Source organism: Sebastes umbrosus, chromosome 3 (genome assembly GCF_015220745.1).
Source record: "Sebastes umbrosus isolate fSebUmb1 chromosome 3, fSebUmb1.pri, whole genome shotgun sequence".
Classification (NCBI taxonomy): domain Eukaryota; kingdom Metazoa; phylum Chordata; class Actinopteri; order Perciformes; family Sebastidae; genus Sebastes; species Sebastes umbrosus.
The window spans coordinates 39,822,314-39,842,077 of record NC_051271.1 but is presented as its reverse complement, the minus strand read 5'-3'; the positions used below and the strand labels follow the sequence as shown (position 1 = coordinate 39,842,077).

Sequence of the window (19,764 nt, the reverse complement as noted above, 5' to 3'; positions counted from 1 at the left end):
CACCAGACTTTCGCCCAGGAGACCGGTGTTTGTATCCTGTGTGAAACCACAAGTCAGCGTTGATTTATTTATCACATAACTTCCGTATTTAAGTTACAGCACTTCTGGAGTTATTTTAACCCAAACTGCGATCATTTCCTAAAACTAACAAAGTAATTTTGTTGCCTAAGCCTAACTAAGTTGATCTTTTTCTTAAAACTAGTAGTTTTATTTTGAAAAGACTGGAGCAGAAGTTGACACATGCGTCACGTGATGCTGGACATTCGTAAGAAAAATTTAAAAATACGTTGACGTGCTGAGCGTCACGAAAAAAGAAATTTTGTCAAAAACTGCATTCAAAAACTGCTGTGAGACTGTTGGAATATTATATGCCTAGGCCTTTTATTGTGAAAGGTAAGAACAGAAGGAGTGGATCTGGTCTGTACTGCCTTTGTCAAGGTTGAAAGGAGTAATACATTTTGCCATCTTGACAGACACAGTTCAGAAAGGATGGCGCACTGCGAGTCAGTTTCCTGTATCTGTGTCACGTGGGTTTTGCCACTTCCTTTAGGGGACTAGCATTTTTCACAAGCCTCATATCTTCTGAACATTCTACACTAAAATGGAAATTTTCAGACGGACAAATCAGGAGAAAATTAATTTTGTTCAAGACCTTTCACTGTCTCATCAATTAACTAAATGGTTTTGTTGCCTTAACTTCCTGTGAAAACGGAAGTTTATTTTGAAAGGACGCTATGCATGTAACAAGTGTGTGCTTATGTGCACATCAAATGTGTCATTTGATTAATTATTTTAAACTGTTCCTTCCACTGTTCCTGCACATCAACAGGTAAACTATCTACAGGATTCCCAGACGGTCAGTGTGTCATGACGGGGGTATCCCTGTGATTGACGGCGGTGGAAGTAGTGAATGTGATGAGCCATGATAGCCTGTAATGAACCAACCTGAGCCTTCTTGCTGATTCCAACTCGTGCGCCATCCTGATGAAAATGCCTATGGTGCATGCATATCAGGACATTTGTTAGTTTTAGGAAATGATCGCGTGTGCATGAACGTGCAGCGCGCTTAAGGGTCCTGGTTTGGGGGTTTGAAAATATGGTCACCCTACCCTTGTTTCCAGTATATGCTAAGCTAAGCTAACCGTTTCCTGGCTCTAAAAAAGTAAATGTATTTCCCAAAATGTGGAACTAGTCTGACAACACCTGTCAGTTATTTGAATGATGTAGCCTCTCTATTGTCCCTGAATAAGACATTTTGTAGCCAGGCTATATGGTGATGGCGATGTTGGTTTGTCTGTTGGTCGGTTGGTTAGTCCATCACTTTGGTCCAGACTCCTGAATTATCTTATATCATAACAACTGAATGGACTTCCATTAAATTTGGTATAGATATTCATGGTCACTAGATTGTAATCCCCTGACCCTGACCTTTCATCAAGTCAAAATTCCTTTTTTGTACTACTAGTACTTTGTTTGGTAACACTTTATAATAACCATCATTTATAAACAGTAAATTCATAGTTAATTCAACTTAGAATAGTTATTTTACTGTTAACAATCAATGAAATGATAATTAATCATGTTTACTCATTTTTAGTAATGCTATAATTTCTGTTATTTTATCATTAGTTTGTGTAATATGAAATAGTTTATAAATTCTATATTGTATCATAGCCGATAAAAAGCGATAACAATTACATTCCGGTTACATTAGTAAAGTTTTTATTACCAGTTTATTGTTGCACATTACATAGATAGATACAACCAGTTATTAACAATTGATTACGTGTCAAAATATCTGGTCCATATATCTACTCTATGTAATGTTTATAGATGTTTTACAAACAATTTCTTAAAGGTTTACAAATCATTTCATAATCATTAACAAAGATGTATAATATAGTATATAAAATGTTAAAACAACAAATTATAGTGTGGTGGAAAAATTCTACACTTCCTATGCTAACCACTATAAAGATACATATACAGTATAACCTCTGTACAATATACTGGCCTTGAAGGGTTAATGTCAAAACACTCAACAGCCATTGTAACAGGACGTTGATCCTGTTATTGCAATTAGATATCTTGTTTTTTATTTGTATTGGACCAAAACAGGCCATATATGGAAAAGTTGGGTAACTTACAGGAAACTGTTAGAGGGGGGTTAATCACTGCACTGATTGAGGTAGACAACGGGGAGGGTCATTCGGGTTACGATGTTTTTGATATGGCAATGTACCTTGAAATACAAACCAGTTTGTTGAGCCTCTGCAGAGATACAAACTTAGATCTTTTATGCAAATAAAGGGTCTTCTGCATCTTCAACAGTGTTCTTCTCCTGAGTCTTATTTTTCACCTAAAATAGCATTACTAATAATTAGTAAGCATTATTAATTTAATTCAATTCAATTTCAATTCAATTTATTTTTATATAGCGTCAAATCATAACAGAAGTTATCTCGAGACCTTTTTTATATAGAGCAGGTCAAGACCGTACCCTATAGTTTAGAGACCCAACAAGAGATCCCACCAAGAGTATTGCATTGGTATGCGCTGTGGCCAGGAAAAACTCCCAGGGTTTTGGGGTTTTGAGAGAGAGAGAGAGAGAGAGAGAGAGAGAGAGAGAGAGACCACAGCAACCACAATAATAGCACAGCAGCTGTAATAACTAATACAAGTAGGACTAATAACAAAAATCAATAGCAGTGGATGTAAAAGAGTGACAATACAACTATTGGAATTAATATCTGTAATAATAATAGAAATATAATTAATACTACTAATTATAAAAAGGCTAATAATGATGGTAGCAGTGGGTGTCAAGCAGGCAGCAGAAGCGGCAGCAGATGCAACCCCGCTCCAGGTCTAACCCCGTTCCAGGTCTAACCCCGATCCAGGTGTAACCCCAATCCATGGATACTTGCGAGACGAGAAAGCACAAAGACTCCGGGGAAGAGATCAAGTTAGTAACAATGAATGGGACATGAATAAATACAGAAGGAGAGAGGAGCTCAGTGTGTCATAGGAAGTCCCCTGACAGTCTAGGCCTAAAGCAGCAAAACTAGGGGCTGGTCAAGGCAGCATGAACCAGACTTGGGCCAGCCCTAACTATAAGCGTTATCAAAGAGAAAAGTGAGGGTGTCTGTCTCCCGTGTCCCTCCCTAGGGTGTAGGTCTCATCTCATTGTTTATTAATAGTAAAATAACTATTAACTATGTTGGATTAACTATCAATTTACCATTTATAAATGATGGTTATTATAAAGTGTTACACATTGTTTTGGTGCTAATTTGCAAAGGTTAGCATAAAATGGTGAACATGGTAAACATTAGACCTGCTAAACATCAACATGCTGGCCTTATCACTGAGGGCATGTTACCATACTGACATTAGTATTTAACTAGTAGCTTTAGACTATTATTCTGAAAACTTTACCTAAATAAAGAAGGTGATGTCTTCAAAAATAAAACTAGGACACCTTCTCCTAATCTCCAGTAGCCTATAAACCACAGCATCTGTTTACATCGCCAGGTGAGGAGGTGCCCTAGAATATGTGCTCTGCCAGCAAAACACTATGGAATGTACTGTACCTCAGAAGCAGAACATTACTAACAACCCTCCAGATGTTGTTCTATACTCCGTGTCTTTCAGTCACATGTCTCTCTCAGTGCTTATATGTCGAGGCTTTATGGGGGAAAATTGTAATCAATTTACTTTCTGTGCCTGCAAAGGTAGGCGTAACCCCAGCATTTCATCGCGTAATATTGTCAGTCATGATTGTTCATGAAAGAGGCTTGATCTTTGTGTCTTATGTATATCAAGTGTAAAATGATCCTTTAGGTCGCCTGGATGTATTTTAGTCCGTCCGCTTCTACACAAAGCAGTTTCTGGAGCGCAAATGCATTTGTTCTGCAGAAATATAGTCTGTCAGAGATTAGAAGCCCTACACCGGGAGGCTATTAGCTGAGTGTAGTAAACTGACCACCTAAAGCGATTGTGGCGTCAAAATACGATGCAGGATTATCTGGCCATGGTTCATCCGCTTCCCGGCTGAAGCAGTCGTAGAATAACCCTCCGGTCTCAAAGGGTTATATTATAATAGTGGATTCCTTTATTATGTGGTAACACAAAGCAATGTTCGTCAAAACAGTTAAATGTCACATTTAAAAGACTTTTAGCGTTTCTACTCAAAACTTTCTGATAAATCCTGAATATGGTTGGAAAGTTCTTCCACAATGACAGCCACTTTGGCAAAGACCCCCAGTCATCTTTCAGCTGTCCTGGTATTTTCTATTAATGTAATTGGCTGATATATCCAAGTGTTTTGGGACCCATCTGCCAACGTGGCTAAGGGACAGAATAAATAGTTTTCTGTCTTTGTGTGTGTTTACTGCTGCTACAGGAATTGTATTAATGCCTTGTCATTCCTTTAAAATGCTCTTGACCCTGGCTGCTGCTGCTGCTGCATCATGGGTGATTATGGTGATGCAGACTCTCTCTCAGCTAAAGAAAATCCACTTCAAGGTCAAGCTTAAGATCAACATTTATCGAACAGAAACCCCTGCAAGGATCTACAAATTTGCCTTTCCCCAATAATGTTTCAGTCGAGGCTCAATGAATGTATTCATGAGCTAACCACACCGGGGAGTGGAACTTCATTCCATAAAACACAATGTGATGGCAAATGTTATATTTTCTGCTGAAAATCGCAGGTGCACCCACTGGAAACAGATTAAGATGTCTTAAAAACAAATAAACAATACATGTTTGCATGTAAGATGTTGCATGGGAGTTGCAGTTTAAGTTGAAACACTTATAGCAGTTGAAGTGTCAGCTGATTTTGAAGCACTGAAAAAGTTTTGAAGTGTCTGTTGAAGTGTAAGAGCTGAAAGCCCTTGAAATTTGAATTTCAAGTTTAAGCCCTGTAGGCAGTTGAATAGTCAATGTTGCTTGTAAACATTGAAAGCAGTTGAACTGAACGTTGAAGAGTAAGAGCCGAAAGCAGGTGAAATGTCAGCAGAAGAGTGAGAGCTAAAATGTCAGATGATTTGTAAACAATGAAAGCAATTGAAACTTCCGTTGACGTTGAAGTACGTGTACTATAAACAAATAAAGTATCTGTTGGTGGGTCAACGTTAGTTGAAGAATAAAAATCAGTTGAAGTGTCTGTTGATATGTTGATGCTGAAAGTAAATTAGTTGAAGCAGAACAGCCCAGTCGCATTCAGTCAGAGCAAGTGAGGATGTACAACGAATGAAGTGATGTAGTATCTCGAGTGACCGTTCTTGAGAGTTTTGTGGTATAAATAACGAATATAACTAGCAAAAAGGGTGGGTGGGACCGGTGGTGGATGGGTTAAACAAACACAGGACTTTCACAGGGGGCCACTGTTCGTGTCTTGTGTAAAAACCTTTTGTTATGTAAAGTTACGTAAGAAGTTGTTCCGATTGTTACTTTGTTACGTTATGTTGTTCCGTTATGTTGTTACATTGCGTTTTGTTGCGTTATGTTGTTCCGTTATGTTGCTCCGTTATGTTGTTCCGTTGCGTTTTCTTGCGTTGTTGTGTTGTTGTGTTCCGATTGTTACTTTGTTCCGTTTTGTTGTTCCGTTGCATTTTCTTGCGTTGTTGCGTTGTTGCGTTCCGTTGTTCCGTTACATTGTTCCGTTATGTTGTTCCGTTGCGTTTTGTTGCGTAGTTGTGTTGTTGTGTTCCGTACCGTTGTTCTGTACCGTTGTTACGTTATGTTGTTACGTTATGTTGTTACGTTGCGTTTTGTTGCATTGTTGTGTTGCGTTGTTTCGTTGTTATACTATGTTGCTACGTTAGGTTATGTTACGTTGTTGTGTTGCCTTGTTTCGTTGTAACGTTACGTTGTTACATTGCATTGTTACTTTGTTGCGTTGTGCTGTTACGTTGTGCCGTTGCGTTGAGCCGTTGCGTTACGCTGTTACACAAACCATGTTTTCTTTTCTAACCTTAACCAAGTAGTTTTGTTGCCTAAACCTAATTAGTCATTTCACGTTAACGTTAACCACGTGGCATTGTGCGTTTCTGAAACCGGGATATGAGGCTGAAACGTATTTATAAATCGTCTTTTTGGTTCAGAAATGTTTGACATATCCTGTGGTTTGCAGAAACGTACAATGCCAACATTTTTTCTGGCGACTGGGTTTAGTCGTGTTCAAAGCAGTTGAATGATTGTTGAAAGCATGTCAAATGTCTGTGATGCAATCCTTCCTGAGATAAACAAAGTCCACTTCGAGGTCTACCTTGAGAGCAGTTTAAGCAGCTGAAGCGTCAGTTGAATTTGAGTGTCTGTCAAAGTGTAAGAGTTAAATGCTGTTGGAATTTTAGTTTCATGTTGAAGCCCTGTAGGCAGTTGAATTGTCAGTCTGAATACTCCCACAGAAAGCCAAAGAATGTCCACTAAGTCAAGCTTCAGACAAAAATTTGTTGAACCTGCGAATTAGAGGACCTACAACTTCATCTTTCCCCAGTAATATTTCAGTCAAGGCTCAATGAATTTATTCATAAGCAGAACACGGAGGAGTTGAACCTCTTTAGATAAAACAGAATGTGATAATAAGACAAAATGTGGCGTGTATACGAGCAGAAATTATGCAGCACGACATGACATGATAAACATTTGAGGACCTAGAGGTTTTCTTAATGAAGGAAATAAGTGTGGAAAAACAAAGATAACAGCTGCCCATTGTGAGGGGCTTTTCTGAAGTGCCTCATGGTAAAAATAGCAGAAGAACAAATCATGTTATTCTGATTTATTTTGCTTTCACCACTTGACGCTTGAGTAATTTAAATGCAGGAACAGCCACATCTCTTGGATGTAAATGGCTGGTGCTACAGCAACAGGTCATCTGAGTGAACTGATAATGCACTAACTCGAACTGGGCCACTGAAAGGCAGATATGATGAAGCACTTTTCTCCTTGCTGTCTTTAGTGCACGGCGCTGCATCTCACAGCAGCAACAACAAAGCAACGAGTGGGTTATCTTCTGCAGTCAGCTTAAAAAAGAGTCAATGCACACAAACACACGGACACCCACACGGTTTCATTTCTTTTCTTAAGCGACCTCTTTGTGACCTTCACTGCCGTTGGACATTTCACTTATTTGGCAGTTATCTTTCCCTCTCCGCTGTTTGACCGTGGTAAAAATCAGTGACTCTCTCTCCTGCACCCACTCGCTCTGCATCACCTTCCCTCATGCTCTCTCATGTTTCCATGCACATAACCAAAGCCAGGAATGCACTGTGACATTAAGTATCACAATTTTATTACAAAAATTAAATTCTTCATCTCTCAGTTTTGCCATGCTTGGAGCATATAACAATACAGTAAAAAACCCGGACCCAGAGAAGATAGTAAAGCAGATTTCAACAATGCTTTCACAGCACTCTGTCATTCATGCTGTTACTATACACATACTGTAACATTCCTAATACAGAGTAGTACAAACACCTGCCAAAACACATCATGTCAGATAACAAACTGTAATTAAATTACATTTACCAGAGAAACAAGGAACTCAACCCAGCTCAGAAAGGAAAACAGAAACCGATAAACACTGAAATTTGCAACTTAAAACATACTGAATGTGCTGAATATTTGTACCAGCCCAAGGCACCCAGGCTTCGTAGCAATGTTGGCAAGTTAACGACATTCTTACAGAAACACTTGAAGCGAACGACAATTACAAATTGACTTGTACCACAGTCTGACTTTGCAGTGTCCTTCAACATACCCTCCTCTCCTGGCGATCTCTTCGTCAGTCACAGTGCAAGTTCCGGAGGGGCGGGGCAGAGTGAAGGTAAGGAGGATTGGGGTTGGGGGGCTGGTTTGCAGGGAGCTGTACCAGCGTCAGACATCACTTCACAGCGCCAAACACTGACAAGAATTGGATGGACAGCGTAATCTCCCACTTTCCAGAGGGAAGGGGGTGGGAGCGGTTATGTAATTCCTCACTTGGATTGTGAATTGTCCAAACATAAGGCGCAGATTGCCAGGTGCCAGTCCAAGTCGAAATAAGCCAAAACAAAAAGCTCAGGTGTGCTTTCAACTGAACATGAAAAAAAGGAGAAACAGATACCAATACTTTCTCACTGAGGTTTCCAAGACGATTTTTTTTTTCCTCAAGATGAAAAGTGTTGTTTTGCACATAAATACCTAAGAATGATAGAAATCCCAGATTTAAGCTTACCAACAACTCAAATAGTCTCTAACAAACGTCAAATGAAGACAGAACGACAAAAGCTCAGAAGTACAGAGAGGCCTTTCTTGGACGGTAAACTGCAGTTCAGTTGAGCGAACGGCAAGGCTCGAATGTCCATTTGGTCGTCCCGCCAAATATTTCGATGTTGCTCTCCGTCCAGGAGAAGACGTTGCCAGCCGGTGCTTTGCTGTTGCAGGTCGCCAAGTTGTAGATCTCCGCGATAGAAAGTTTTCTATTCCAGATATTCAAGTTCGCTAGTTCGCCGACGAAAGCTTGTGTCGCATCAAAGCCTCCTCCCAACGTGTCCTGTGGAACAATGCAGACAGGAGTTAATCATCAGAGTGTTAGTTATCTGCTCAAAGGAGTTGTCCTGTGAGGAATCCTTAGATTGATGTGCATTTGAGCACAAGATGATAAGCTGTTGTTATAAGTGACACAACGCGGTCTCACAGGAAGGCATAGAAATACCACGACATTTCAAGGACATTCCGTGTCACAAGGACGCATTTTTGCGTGTCATTTGTACACCATGCAAATGTCCTCAGTTAGGTTTAGGCAAGAAAACCACTTAGTTAGGGTAAGGGAAAACATCATGGTTAGGCTTAAAATAAGTAAGTAAACTAAGTAAAACACGTACGGAAACAACGTAACACTAATATGGAAAACACGCCACAAACGTCAATAAAAAACGTGATAATCATCACGTGATAAAGGTCTCCAGGTTAAGTCCCGTGTTTGTTGGGCCCGCCCACCATAAGTGGTCTTTCTCGTTTTTTATACTACGTCACTAACTCGTACCGTAGCATTTATACGTGGATGCGCTTACATCGCAGTCAGTACAGGATACATGGCGTACAAATGACACGCAGAAATCAAAAAAGTTGTACTTATTGCACGCTAAAGACCTTGTGCATTATCGTGGCATTTATATGCTTTCTCTTGCCAACGGGCAGAATGACATCACCTGACAGAACTTTTGTTCTTAGGCTTTGGTTAAAAAATGTGAGCACATTTTTTTAATTTAATTTTGTTTTGCTGAACTCCAGTCTGGGAACCGTTTAATTTATATAAATATGCATACACGACGTGATTTTATTCCTATAAATAGAGGTGTCATAGTGGATATGTCTCGCTCTGTGCAACAAAGTGATTTTCTCTGTAAAATCTCGAATGTTTCAGGCCAAATTGAAGAAGCACTGTTATTGTTTTCCAATCCTTGGATGATACATTACACACTAATTTGACTGGGAAGCCTTAAAGCTGCAGTAGGCAGAATGTTTCTGGCATCATTGGGCAAAAATTCCATAATAACCTTTCAGCATATTGTAATTTAAGTGTTGTGAGAGATAACTAGACTTCTGCACCTCCTCATGGCTCTGTTTTCAGGCTTTAGAACATCTAGCATGTGACGGGAGACTTTGACCAATCACAGGTCATTTCAGAGAGAGAGCGTTCCTATTGGCTGTTCATTCAACAGAGGCAGCTGTCAATCAATCGCAAACTCTGATCAAACGGTCAAACTAGGCAGCGCTGATCAAATATTAATCAATATTCTGTTACTGTAATGTCTATTTCTCTCCTCAGATGTTTCCAGAATCATCTTGTAGTGTACTGTTTAGCTGTAAAATGAGAAAGTGTGCTCCAGCTGGTGGGCGGAGCTTGGTATTTCCTCAACTGATCTAAACATGGCTGCTGGGTCACAAACTTTCTAATTTTACAGCAAAACAGTACACTACAAGATGATTCTGAGAACATCTGAGGAGAGAAATAGTCATTACAGTAACAGATATTGATTCATATTTGATCAGCGCTGCCTAGTTTGACCGTTTGATCAGAGTTCAGGAGTGATTGACAGCTGCTCAGAGAAGGCAAGGCTCCAGATCAGCTCTGATTGGTTGTTTTCCTCCGGTCTGTGAAATCTTGCAGATGCAGTTAGGAGCACCGGAGGACACAGAGGCACATGACCTTTTCAGATTACCTGTCTCATGTACTACTGTCAGGATATAGTGACCGTTTTATATAAATAACTTTTTTAATCATATTTGCTCCGATCCTGCCTACTGCTGCTTTAATTGGCCACCTCTTCAATTTCTCCACAGTCTCATTTCATACATTTTCCCACCTTTCATTTTTGTCAAAAAATCAAATACATGATGTTATTTTCTAAATCTGTGGTGGATGAAGGTGCAGAAGTTGCAATCCCTGATATGAATATGAGTACCCACCTGTTCCTGCCCCAGGACCAGTACTCCCTCTGGTTTGATGGGGTGGTACGGTGCCAGATTCTCTCCGTTGCCCCGCATCACTCCATCCTGGAAAGCCTCCCACATCCCGTCACGGGTGGTCCACGTGATGCACAGGTGATGCCATTTCCCGTCATTGATGAGGAACGGCAGTTTTGCAACCTGCAGCAGAGACGTTGCAAAAACAAAAAGTCACGTCTCTTTTTCTCTGTCTCTCTCTTTCACACTTCAGTAGCAGCAGAGTGAAACTCCTCGCTCCCACAGCTTCTCTTCTTCCTGTCACCTATCTGTTCCTCTATAAAAACACCCCTCTGTTGCTCACCTCACCACCTACTTTTATTCCAATTCCAGTTCTGGCACATGAGAAGGTTACTCAGTCATCCAGCTACAGAGTTGTATCACTGTTTCCTGTTGCTGCACCCACTGGAAGCTGCTCTGCACATTAACATGGACATGTGACATCACCATGATCATCAGCTGTCCGTTACCTTGTCATTGATGAGAATCTCCATCGGGTTGTTGCCCCACTCGATGAGCACTAGCTCGTTGGCCTGGCCCGGCACGGCGTAGGAGAAGGGCGTCCCGACGCCGGGTGACGCGTTGGACTTGATCCACAGACACACACTGAAGGAGTACATCTCCGGCAGGCTCCTCTTGGCCTTGGCGTACATGTAGTTGGTTCTCAGCGGGAAGGTGAGCTGGAACTTATCCGTCGGCCTGCCGTCTTTACCTGCACATGAGATGACACTTATTAGCGAGCACTTCTCAGCATTTTGTTTCTGTATTTTAGAGATTAAGAGGAGGGTAACTCTTCATAAAGCCACATATATATTTTTATGGACTCATGATGATGATTATGGGATTGATATGATTACATTCAAGTCAGTTGATGAAAAGGAAGAAAAACAAACGTGTTTGAAAACTGAATAGTATTTTTTTCTCCACAATATTAAAATATCTGATCAAATATGAAACAGTTATTTTCTGTCTGTTGTCTGTGTGGGAGGGCTCTGTAACGTACGCACGCGCAATTGCACGTGTTGAAAAGCTGAATAAAGCCTTGACATGTTCTCCAAAAACGCGCCAGTGCGCGGCAAACCCTGCAAACTTTCCCTCCCTATGATGACCTCTACATTTATATATATTCTATATATTTATTCTATATATATATTCTATAGGCTCCCGTGCACGTTCTTTACTCCGGTTCTGGCTTTAAAAACATAAAGTCAGCGAAGCAAAAAGTGCAACCAGGTCTTGATATATGCAAAGCAATGCAGCTCTCCTCTCCTCCCTCACACGCACTATCTGTGCGCAACGTTATGGTTGCGGCATTGCAAACGCTTCCACATGCACGCTCTCATAGTGAACATTACTATGTGTTTGTTTCTGCAGACAGGCGCCCTCGAGCTCAACACAATGACATGGAATGTAATGTTGTGTAAAAGTCCCGTTCAGTGCCTGCGCGCCCTCTCACGCACCTTTCTCCAGGTCGGTGATCCGGTGGTGCAGAGAGGTGAGCGTGGTCTCCACTCGGTTCCGCTGCTCGGTGTCGTTCCTGGCGCCTGGTTTGGTCTCCTCTATGGTGTTGACCCGGGACAGAACCTGCTTCTCCATGTCGTCGATCTTGTTCTGGAGCAGGTCTTTCAGGCTGTTCGCCTGCACCGTGTTGTTGGTGCCTCGGCTGTACTGCTGCAGGGACACAGGGACACAGACACTGAGGTTAGAGGAGGGACACACCGGGGTTAGAGGACGGAGACATACACCGGGGTTAGAGGATACACACATCGGGGTTAGAGGACGGAGACACACACCGGGGTTAGAGGAGACACAACGGAGACACCCACCGGGTTAGAGGAGACACACACCGGGATTAGAGGAGACACACACCGGGGTTAGAAGACGGAGACACACACCGGGATTAGAGTAGACACACACCGGGGTTAGAGGAGACACACACCGGGGTTAGGTTAGAGGACGGAGACACACACCGGGGTTAAGTTAGAGGACGGAGACACACACCGGGGTTAGAGGAGACACAACGGACTCTTTAAACTCCCTTAAACATCTTCCTCTACTCCTACTGGACCCTTACTCTCTGTCTCTGTGTGTGTGTGTGTGTGTGTGTGTGTGTGTGTGTGTGTGTGCTCTGCGCCACAGTATTCAGAAGCCCCTGGTTTACTTTACCCGCTGCTTCTCTGCTGTTCTGTTAATTAAAAGAAGAACTAAAACACATGGAGCTCCGAGCACAAACTGCCCTCATCCTCAACAGTACCGCAGCAGCAGCTCGTCAGAGGCTTCAGCCTCCTTCTACCGTTTCAGCCTCCTTCTACCGGTTCAGCCTCCTTCTACCGTTCAGCCTCCTTCTACCGGATTCTTTGATGAACTTGTGCCCCTTTAACGCGCTGCCCTCCTGTGCTTGCCTACCTCTAGATTCTCCAGTCTCTGTTTGAGAGTCTGTAGCGTGTGTCCCAGCTGGGTGAGAGTGTCCGTGGTCCCCCGGGACACGTCCCCCATGGTGTTCTTCACCCCCGGCCGTCTCCCTCCGGGTCCCGCCGCCGCCGGGAGGCTCTGGCTCTCGCAGCGGCTCAGCTTGGACGTTAGTTCCCTGATGGTCTCCTTCTGGTTCATGATGGTCTCCTTCTGCTGCAGCACGGTCTCCCGCAGCTGCATCACCGTTGTCTTCAGGTCCTCCGCCGGACCGCTGTTCTGCATCGTGGCCGCGCACAGGTCCATATCCTTGGGCACCGACGTGCAAATAAACTGCGTCTGTCCGAAGTCCTGCGCGGAGCTCTCCGCAACCAGCAGGCAACAAAGTAGAAAAAGTTTCCACGAGGATCCGTCCATGGTTCGAGTCACGCACCGCGCCGTGCGTGAGACTGAGAGAGAGAGAGAGAATCTGTTCAGCACCACGGAGCTGTCCACTGAAGCTGTCCACTGAAGCTGTCCACTGTGCACTGTGCGCTCCTGTCTCTGGGAGCTCTTTATATAGCGGCTGCTCTGCCTCAGTGAGGGAGGCAGCAGGCAGCAGGCAGCGGGTTCTGATGAACCTCCTCAGTCCAGCCCCTTAGTTAAGGTCGTCCTCGCTGTTTGTAAAGCACCCCCCCCCACACACACACACAGTCAGCCTCTACAGGAGCACAGAGCGCATGCACGACTGTATCTGGGCTTTATGGAGGAAAAGGAAAGTGTGCAATATCAGACATGATGTAGACTATTCACACCACAAAACCTCCTTATATCCTTCATATGGCTTTATCAGAGGTAGCCTACTGAGACTCTTTAGTAAAAGTACCGCAGTCAGAATCTGACTTCAGTAAACTCATCAGTGACACCACTCTACTTACAATGAGCCTCTAGGCCACATAACACAATGTTAGCCTACTTCTACTTTGCCTCTGTACTTTTACTTTTTTGCAAATATGTTTATTGAAATTTTTCACATAACATAAAGAACATACACTTCATATTGCACAAAAAAGGCAAACTTCAACACACCACATAAAGGCACTGTGACTATAATGTAAGTAAAACAAATGCTGTCATATTTGCTGACAAGGTACTAAGATCATATCTCGGTGGAAAAGAAATCGGACTAATTATTAACAAAACCACTCAAAATTCTAGAATGAAATATAAAGAAAAAATAATATATATACTGGGAAAAGAAAGTTTGGAAACTTGTGTTTGGTGGATTATTTCTCTGTTGTTACAATGCTAATGGTCATTGTATTTTACATCATTGGAAAGCCTGTTTATTTACCTTCACATTGATGTCCAACTTGTAAGGATCATGCATTTGTGGGATGAGCAGCACAGCTGATTATGTGGGGAGCGCCCAAAATTGCCAAAATGCTCTGCCAATGATAACAGTGTATTCTCCTGTTGGTACTGACTCTTGTTTTGAGTTGTTTGGTGGATTGGATGATTGAACTCTCTATCAGTAACAAGGAACAAACAAGACATATTGGCAATTTTAGACTTTATTCATTTAATACACCGTCAGGAGCCTCAGTAGCGGTGAAAGATCCATACGCAGCCACAACAGCCTGGCACCTCCTCTTCATGCTGGTCACCAACCTGGTCACACGTTGCTGTGGGATGGCGTTCCATTCCTCAACCAGGATTGGTTGCAGGTCAGCCAGCATGGTTGTGTTGGTCACTCTAACACGTACAGCACGCCCAAACTGATCCTACAAGTGTTGAATTGAGTTGAGGTGTGGACTCTTGGCAGGCCGTTCCATTCTCTCTACTCCCACATTGTGGAGGTAGTCTGTGATAACCCTGGCTCTGTGGGGGCGAGCGTTTGTTTCTTGGAGGATGAAGTTAGGTCCCAGATTGTGGAGATATGGGATCGCCACTGGCTGCAGAATCTCATCCCGATATCTCACTGCATTGAGATGGCCTTCAATGATGACAAGTCTTGTTTTACCAGTGAGGGAGATGCCGCCCCACACCATGACACTGCCTCCACTAGAAAGCTGTTACTCCATCGGTGCAAACAATCAGCATAGCGTTCTCCACGTCGTCTCCATACTTTGACCCTGCCGTCTAACTTTGGCAGACAGAACCTAGACTCATCACTGAACATGACATTCCCCCACATGTTCAGGTTCCATTGTCTGTGTTGTCGACACCAGCGCAAACGGGCCTGAAGGTGAAGGGCAGTCATTGCAGGCTTCCTGGTAGCCTTATGAGAATACACTGTTTACCATTGGCAGAGCATTTTGGAACATTTTTCTTGGGCGCTCCCCACATAATCAGCTGTGCTGCTCATCCCACAAATGCATGATCCTTAGAAGTTGGACATCATTGTGAAGGTAAATAAACAGGCTCTCCAACCATGTAAAATACAATGATAATTAGCATTGTAACAACAGAGAAATAATCCACCAAACACAAGTTTCCGAACTTTTTTTTCCAGTTTATATATATATATATATATATATATATATATATATATATTTTATTAATTTTTCTTGAATGACAAAAAAGATCTAAATTCTAAAATGAAATATATATATATTTCATTTTAGAATTTTGAGCTGTTTTGTTATTAATAAGAGTCAGATTTTTTTTCTTTTCCACAAAAATGTGATCTTAGTACCTTGTCAGCAAATATGACAGCAGAATGTGCCTTACTTACATTATAGTCACAGTGCAAGTAAAAAAGTAAAAGTACAGAAGCAAAATAGAAGTAGGCTAACATTGTGTTATGTAGCCTAGAGGCACATTGTAGGTAGAGTGGTATCACTGATGCATTTTTGTTGAAGTTGGTCATAGTGGAGTTGATTTTAGTGTTGTGCTGTTTAAACTGTAAAAACTTTAGTCTCAGACATTTCTGTCCATAGTTAAGTCCTTAAAGTTGTATATTGCTGCAAACAACGTTTTTAATTTATATCAACTTGTTGTGTCTTGAAACAAGAAATTGAAACCACTAGAGTTTTAAAAAGTTAATTTTGATGAACAGGTTGAGTTTGAAAATTACAATATTTTGTTCACTTTTTATTAAAAAATGAAATTGAAGGACCCCAGACTAAAATTACTTGATAAATGCATAATATTTTAGAAGTGGTCTTTGATGAAAATAATAAAAAAAATATAGAAAATAGCAAGAACTGTTAAATGTGGTGGAATTAATATGGAGTAGGCTAAAATATGTAATTCTAAAATATAGAGGAGTGTAAGTAGGCTAGGCCTTTAAAATAGTCTTACCTCAAAATAGGCCTACTCAAAGTAGAATATACACAACGAGGCTGTAAAGGAGGACGAGTTGGCGTGATGATGTTTCATTTGTCTCATTTAGCCACTTGTTAGCAACCGCCTTTTTTAAGACACATCAAGGCTTCAAAATTCACAAATGGGTTATTTATTGATGTATTTTATATCGTAGAACAAAACGTTAAAATCTCTTCAGCTTGTGTTAAAGGGACTATTTGTAACTTTCAGAAATGCTTCTTAACAGCGACACCTGTGGCCGTGAAATCAACAAAAGTCAGCGTCGGGCTCGCGCTTGCTCGCTCTCAATATACCTGAACGAGCATCACTCAAAACAGTGAGGCGACACAAGTCAGCTAAAACCACAAAATCACTCTATATTTCAGCTGCTTGGCAATAATGTTAGCTGACCAGACGAAGGTCTCTCCATGAACATGATTTAGATCTGATCCTAGTGTTGGCTTTTCCTGCCTAAGTGCAGGCTGAAGCAGCGGGACACTGCAGCGTGTCTCCCTGCTCTCTCCGCCCGCAGCAGGAGAGAGCAGAGGAGACACCGGCACCCGGTCGGTAACGAGAAGACAACGTAAATCTCTGTAGAGCTCTGTCACTTCGCAAGACACAGAAAACCTCTGTTTGTCTGGAGGAGCTGCAGCAGTTATTTCTGCACAAACGTCCCCTGTACATTCACTAGATATTCTCAGAGCTAAACTAACTCTTCTGTAGTGTGTAGTGAGCGCGCGTTCACGTCTAGAGGTGGAGCGAGCTGAGCTGTCTGAGTGAAGGCGAGCATTCAGAGGAGGAGGGTACAGCGGCTACACGCGAACGCGCATATGCGAGCGCGCATGTGTGACGACCCGCTACATTTATGCGTGTACAAAGTTACAAATAGTCCCTTTAACCGGGAGACCTTAACTCAGGCACCTAACTAAAAACCGATTGACTTTGAAACGAGGGAACCGGAAGTGCTAAAATACTAACTAATTTCCGTGTTTTAGGACTCCTGTAGCTCTCTATAAAGTACTCCCATGTTCAATTCAATACACTCAGGGGTTGGACTTCTACAGCCTATGTGGTCTGGTATAGCTTATGGTGGCTAATGTTAGATAACATGAGCAAGGTTTAGGTAGAGCCTAAATATTGCTCCCTAACTCAGCTCAGCTTCATGAATCCTTTAAACGTTCTGCTACTGTTACACTACATTTGGACATTTTCCATCATCCCATTCAGTAGTTACCACTTCTTGCCGCTGTGGCCACTGTTCAGCTAAAGTAGGATTACTTTTAGTAGCCTATTAGGCCTACTTGAGTACATAGCCTACTGAGTTTCCTTCCACACTGGACTTTATATGACAAATTGGGTTTATTTTAAACTCTCATATGCACGTGGCATGAATGTTAAGCATCATGTGGCGAAATTATTGGTCCGCCTTAAATGAAATCACCTCCCCATCTTCCAGAGGAGTCTGTCCCACTGTAGGAGTCCTCATCAACACCCCTCTCTCTCTCTCTCTCTCTTGTTGTCTTCCACACTTGTGAGTGCAGCAGTGAAGAGTCAGAGACAAAGTAGCTTCAGCTACAGCAGTTATGTTAAACCACTACAAGACTGAGGCGCTAAACGGAAAGTGAAATGTTTCCAGATAATGAAACAGACTGTTACGTCCCCCCCCCCCCCCCCCCCCCCCCCCACGGCTCTGGCATTAATAAATAAGATACACAGCGAGGGAAGGGGGCCAACCCTCTGACATAGATCATGTTGGGATGATAAATCACCGATGATGGCAGTGACGTAGGAAGGACACACAGCTGCGTGGAAACAGCTTGACCTAAAGTGAACTTCATTTGAACTTCACCTAGATGTTTTATCAGTGCAGTGCAAGGTAAAGATAAGGCGAAACAAAGACTGACAGGAATCAATAATCATTTCACATTTCACACATTTCAGAGTGCACCAGGACCAACGTTTCCCTTGAAGCAGTATCTATCTTTAGCCTTAGCTTTTATACTTAATAATTGATAGTTTTTACTTTTTCAAGCCTCTAGAATCAATGTGAAAATGAAGCAATATGAGGGAAACAGTACTGTCTCATCACTCACCTGTGGACTAGAGGTCCCTATTGATAACTATTGGGTCACAATCCAAAAAGGTAGTGAATCACTGCTTTAAAGCTAGGGTTGGTAATCTTGAGAAACTAGCAAGAGTACGCTACATTTTAAAAATTCTACAAGCTAAAAACCCAGCCCAGTTAACTCTGTTCTGATGAAAGTAGCTAGCAGCACTAGCTCCATAAAGTCGCTAAATCTAGAGAGAACGTTGCCAAGTCAGCAACACTGACAGCCCCGTCCATCAGGCCTCCCTCCAAAATGATCATTATGAATGTAAACCACGAATATGACAGTTGTTAGTACTCACAGCTGTCAAGCTAGCAGCTTGTGGAAGACTCCGGTGATGTGTGCACGGGCAGAGAGTGATCAGGCAGGCAGGTCGAATTATTACAGTCCTGCGACAGCCACAGATACTGGATTTAGTTCTTATCTTTTTTCTGTTAAAGCATTTGATTTATTGATTGCTGTTGGGCATGGGCATCAGAAGTAGGGGGGCCCCAAGGGCCGTCTCAGCTGTGTCTCACGTAACCGCAACCTGAACTGTTTATTTATAAACCCGAGGTTGATGCCCAATAAAAAAGCTCTGAATCCTTATCCAATCATGATCAACCATCGTGTAGCCTTATTCAAATTAAATCAAAGTGACATTCAGCCCGCTACAGTTACATAATGAATCGAAAATATTTTTACACTTCTCAACTGGTGGCGGACTGTCCTCAGTGCGAAGGGTCCGTGGCGATGACGCCACCTTGTTTACCATGCTTCCGCTGTGTGACTTTTTGCTATTAGCATTCATAACCATACAACCTTTATGATTACATTGTTTACTAGAGGATAAAGTTCTCCTATAAAGGGTCTAAGGTCACCCACCACAGTCTCTCAAAATCCTGAACTCAAAAAAGCCGTTGGGCTGTAAAGAGAATTTCAACAAACATAACAAAAATGATTTTGAAGAAGATTATCAACCATAGCTTTAAACTGCGTGGAATTGTGGCGTCTTTCCTTTTAAAACCAAGCTCAGTTTTTCAAATTGGGTGCAGGTGAGACATTTTTTAATGAGGCTGTGTATAAATAGTGGAAGTCTATGTTTTTTTATCATAAGTTATGGAGATGGGGAACTTTACATAAGTATATAAAACCCCATATAAACTCTCCTTTAAAAGTAAAAGTCTTTTCTTTTTTTTTTTACAAAAAGTAAATGGGTTGTATGTATAAAAATTAGACTCGTTCATATGAATAGTGAGTAGGCCCACTTTTACTGCATTTTGATGTATATTCTTGTTACTGAACCCTCATATAAGTAAAGCATTTTAGCCAGCCTTTCATCTTTGCTCTGCTGCATTTGGTCATGGATCATAGATCATTTTGTGCATGACGTCTCTGCAGCTGCTGGCTAAGATGGGATGGAAATTGACCCAGCAGTCCGCTTTAATTTGTTTAATTATCGATCTGGTGCATTGTAATCAGCAAG

The 19,764-nt window shown here is 42.0% G+C and overlaps 1 protein-coding gene across 1 annotated transcript; it reads right to left on the bottom strand.

The window, feature by feature from the left end:
* Positions 1–7,275: 7,275 nt before the first annotated feature.
* LOC119484964 (neuronal pentraxin-1-like) lies at positions 7,276–19,053 on the bottom strand. Its single transcript, XM_037764156.1, has 6 exons — positions 19,005–19,053; positions 12,901–13,514; positions 11,955–12,165; positions 10,965–11,206; positions 10,459–10,638; positions 7,276–8,539 (listed from the first exon to the last, which is right to left on the bottom strand). Exons 1-6 carry the CDS (start codon positions 19,051–19,053, stop codon positions 8,318–8,320), a joined length of 1,518 nt encoding a protein of 505 aa, XP_037620084.1. The 3' UTR covers positions 7,276–8,317.
* Positions 19,054–19,764: the final 711 nt, after the last annotated feature.

Excerpts from the sequence above, each read along its gene's own strand:
- LOC119484964 (XM_037764156.1), bottom strand. The coding sequence starts at position 19,053 with ATGGTAAACAAGGTGGCGTCATCGCCACGGACCCTTCGCACTGAGGAC. Across the intron at positions 11,207-11,954 it reads GATCACCGACCTGGAGAAAG|GTAAAGACGGCAGGCCGACG; the intron begins GTGCGTGAGAGG and ends TCTCATGTGCAG. Across the intron at positions 10,639-10,964 it reads AGATTCTCATCAATGACAAG|GTTGCAAAACTGCCGTTCCT; the intron begins GTAACGGACAGC and ends TCTCTGCTGCAG.